The following is a 2247-nucleotide window of genomic DNA, read 5'->3' on the forward strand; positions in this document are numbered from 1 at the left end:
TATGTTATGTTATCATTAGATGCCGAACATTAAGATAATAGAGGTTCGCTTTATTAGGTCCACATTCTTGAGATTTGCCAAATAGAACGAACTCAGCACCCACAGGCACTTAAGTAAACCAAATACCTAACTACTCAACCAAATATGTGTGTTACAATCGTTGTGCTGTGAGGTTTCAACTCATTAACCTCCTACAATTAAAGTAGGTTTCTATGAGTCTTGCATTTTGCTGATGCCCGGTTAGGTCATTAACATCATATTCAAGTCTATCTAGATAAAAGAGTTCTAAACAATTAAATGATGGATTGACTATCATATTTAGAATTAGAATTTTGATTAGGTTAAGGCGGTCTCTTCCTGATCCCTGATGTGCCGCGTCCATTTTAGTTTAGGACTATTGCACTGCCAACTACTTTTGATTAGGTAGTTGGTAAGGGCTTTAGCTCTAAACCTTGTAAATTCTCATCTAACTGGTCCATTGGACTTATTTTAATCTTTAATTAGGCATGTTTATGATACTACAAGTTACATGATGGTTAAATCTGTGGGAAATACATTGTTAGCGGTTTTGATACAGTTTAAATCCAGAAACTAATTTAGGCACATGTCCCTAACTTCCCACCCAATGTGAATTCCCACATACTATTCTATATTTTTATCAATTTCCAAAAAAATAATAATAATAAAATCTACCATCAATTTTATTGTTAAATTATTACTTGTGTTAGTTTGATGAGGGCGATTTCAAGAAGATATGTGCTGGTATCTCGAATGTTTATGCTAGTTCTTGAATCATGACCTTGATTCGAGCGCCTTTGAACTTTGCCAGGAAAGATCTTATCATAAATAACTAAATAACATGTTTGTCTTTGGTTTAATTCGTTGAGGGTCACCCAATATACTCATACCTACCTACGTCCATATCCCATATCGAATGTACCTATAATATACCTAATTCTAGGTAACGGACTTTCACCATTCAAGTTAACACTACCTACCCATAATATGTATATCTCACAAGTCTCACCAGATAGGCATGTACGAGATATGTGCTGGTATCTCGAATGTTTATGCTAGTTCTTGAATCATGACCTTGATTCGAGCGCCTTTGAACTTTGCCAGGAAAGATCTTGGGATGTGTTTGCCTGTTTGCTGTTATTTTGCATAGTAATGGATATAATGAGAACTTGAGAGCCAATAGAATGGTAGGTAATCGTTAAATCAACTGGATAGAGTGCTGAGAACTAATAGAAATCTAAACGTTTGTACCTTGTGGCCTGTGAAATGGACATTCCTTGTAGAAATCTGGAGAGAGGAATTTCAACTCAACTAGAAGTTTTATTAATCAAGCATGGTCAACTGACCACTTTAGGTCAAATTTAATCTCCTTTAGTGAGATCTAACTATGTACCTAAATACCCACTGTCTTTAAGGAATTACAATTATTGGCTGAGGTAGGTATTTAATTCATAACCGAGGGGACTGCAGTTCGAATCTCACCAGTGACATGAAAAATGGAATCAAAATTCCTTGCAGTTCAAAACATAAATAAAGATGAAGTTCAGACACACATGCATTATTTTTAAACATAATTATATCAGATGTCCACCTATTTTTTTTTTTTTTTTTGTAATTTTTACGGGAATCGAAGGCAGTACAAACGTACCTTAGTTCTTTTGCTGGGGCTTTGTTCAAAACCTACCTTGATCTAGGTAGGTACATTGTCCGCTAGACTACTGTTCTGGTCAATCAAACAGGTTCTAGTTTCCATGTAGTTGAGGTCCACTAATGTTTCTCAGAACACTTGGGATGGGCATCGGCCCATTGCCCTCAATGAAGAGATCGAAGCTTACAGAGCTTGCCAAGCAGGAGGTAAGCTTGAGTTTAGTAAACCCTAGAAAAAAGTTCGTAAGCCAAAGTGAAGAAAAGAAAAGGCTTTGATGGTGACATTACTTCATTATTAAAAGAAGACCAAAGTTTTTTACCTCATTACAAAAAGAAGATTAAAGTTCTTTACCTCATTACTAAAAGAAGACCAAAGTTCTTACGATTTACGGTAGGTATCTAAGTGGGTAAGTTGATAAGAAATTAGGAAATATTTCAAACTCACCAATAACTCCAAGTCAAATTCGTAGTCTTTGTTTGAATAAAGTTGTATCCCGAAGTCCGAGAGTAAGGAGGTAATCCAAAGAATCAAAACTTTCAATCCAAATCCAACATTTGGGAAAACTATTTGCACAAACACTA

The 2247-nt window shown here is 35.6% G+C and overlaps 1 protein-coding gene across 1 annotated transcript in view; it reads left to right on the forward strand.

The window, feature by feature from the left end:
• LOC103514098 (protein furry) overlaps positions 1-1898 on the forward strand; it is a 19369-nt gene extending 17471 nt beyond the window's left edge. Inside the window, exon 23 of the mRNA XM_026827141.1 lies at positions 1800-1898. Coding sequence (XP_026682942.1) covers positions 1800-1898 — 99 coding nt within the window. The remainder of the gene's footprint in view (positions 1-1799) is intronic.
• The last annotated feature ends 349 nt before the right edge of the window (positions 1899-2247 follow it).

This window comes from Diaphorina citri, unplaced genomic scaffold (genome assembly GCF_000475195.1).
Source record: "Diaphorina citri unplaced genomic scaffold, Diaci psyllid genome assembly version 1.1 scaffold1081, whole genome shotgun sequence".
Taxonomy (NCBI): domain Eukaryota; kingdom Metazoa; phylum Arthropoda; class Insecta; order Hemiptera; family Psyllidae; genus Diaphorina; species Diaphorina citri.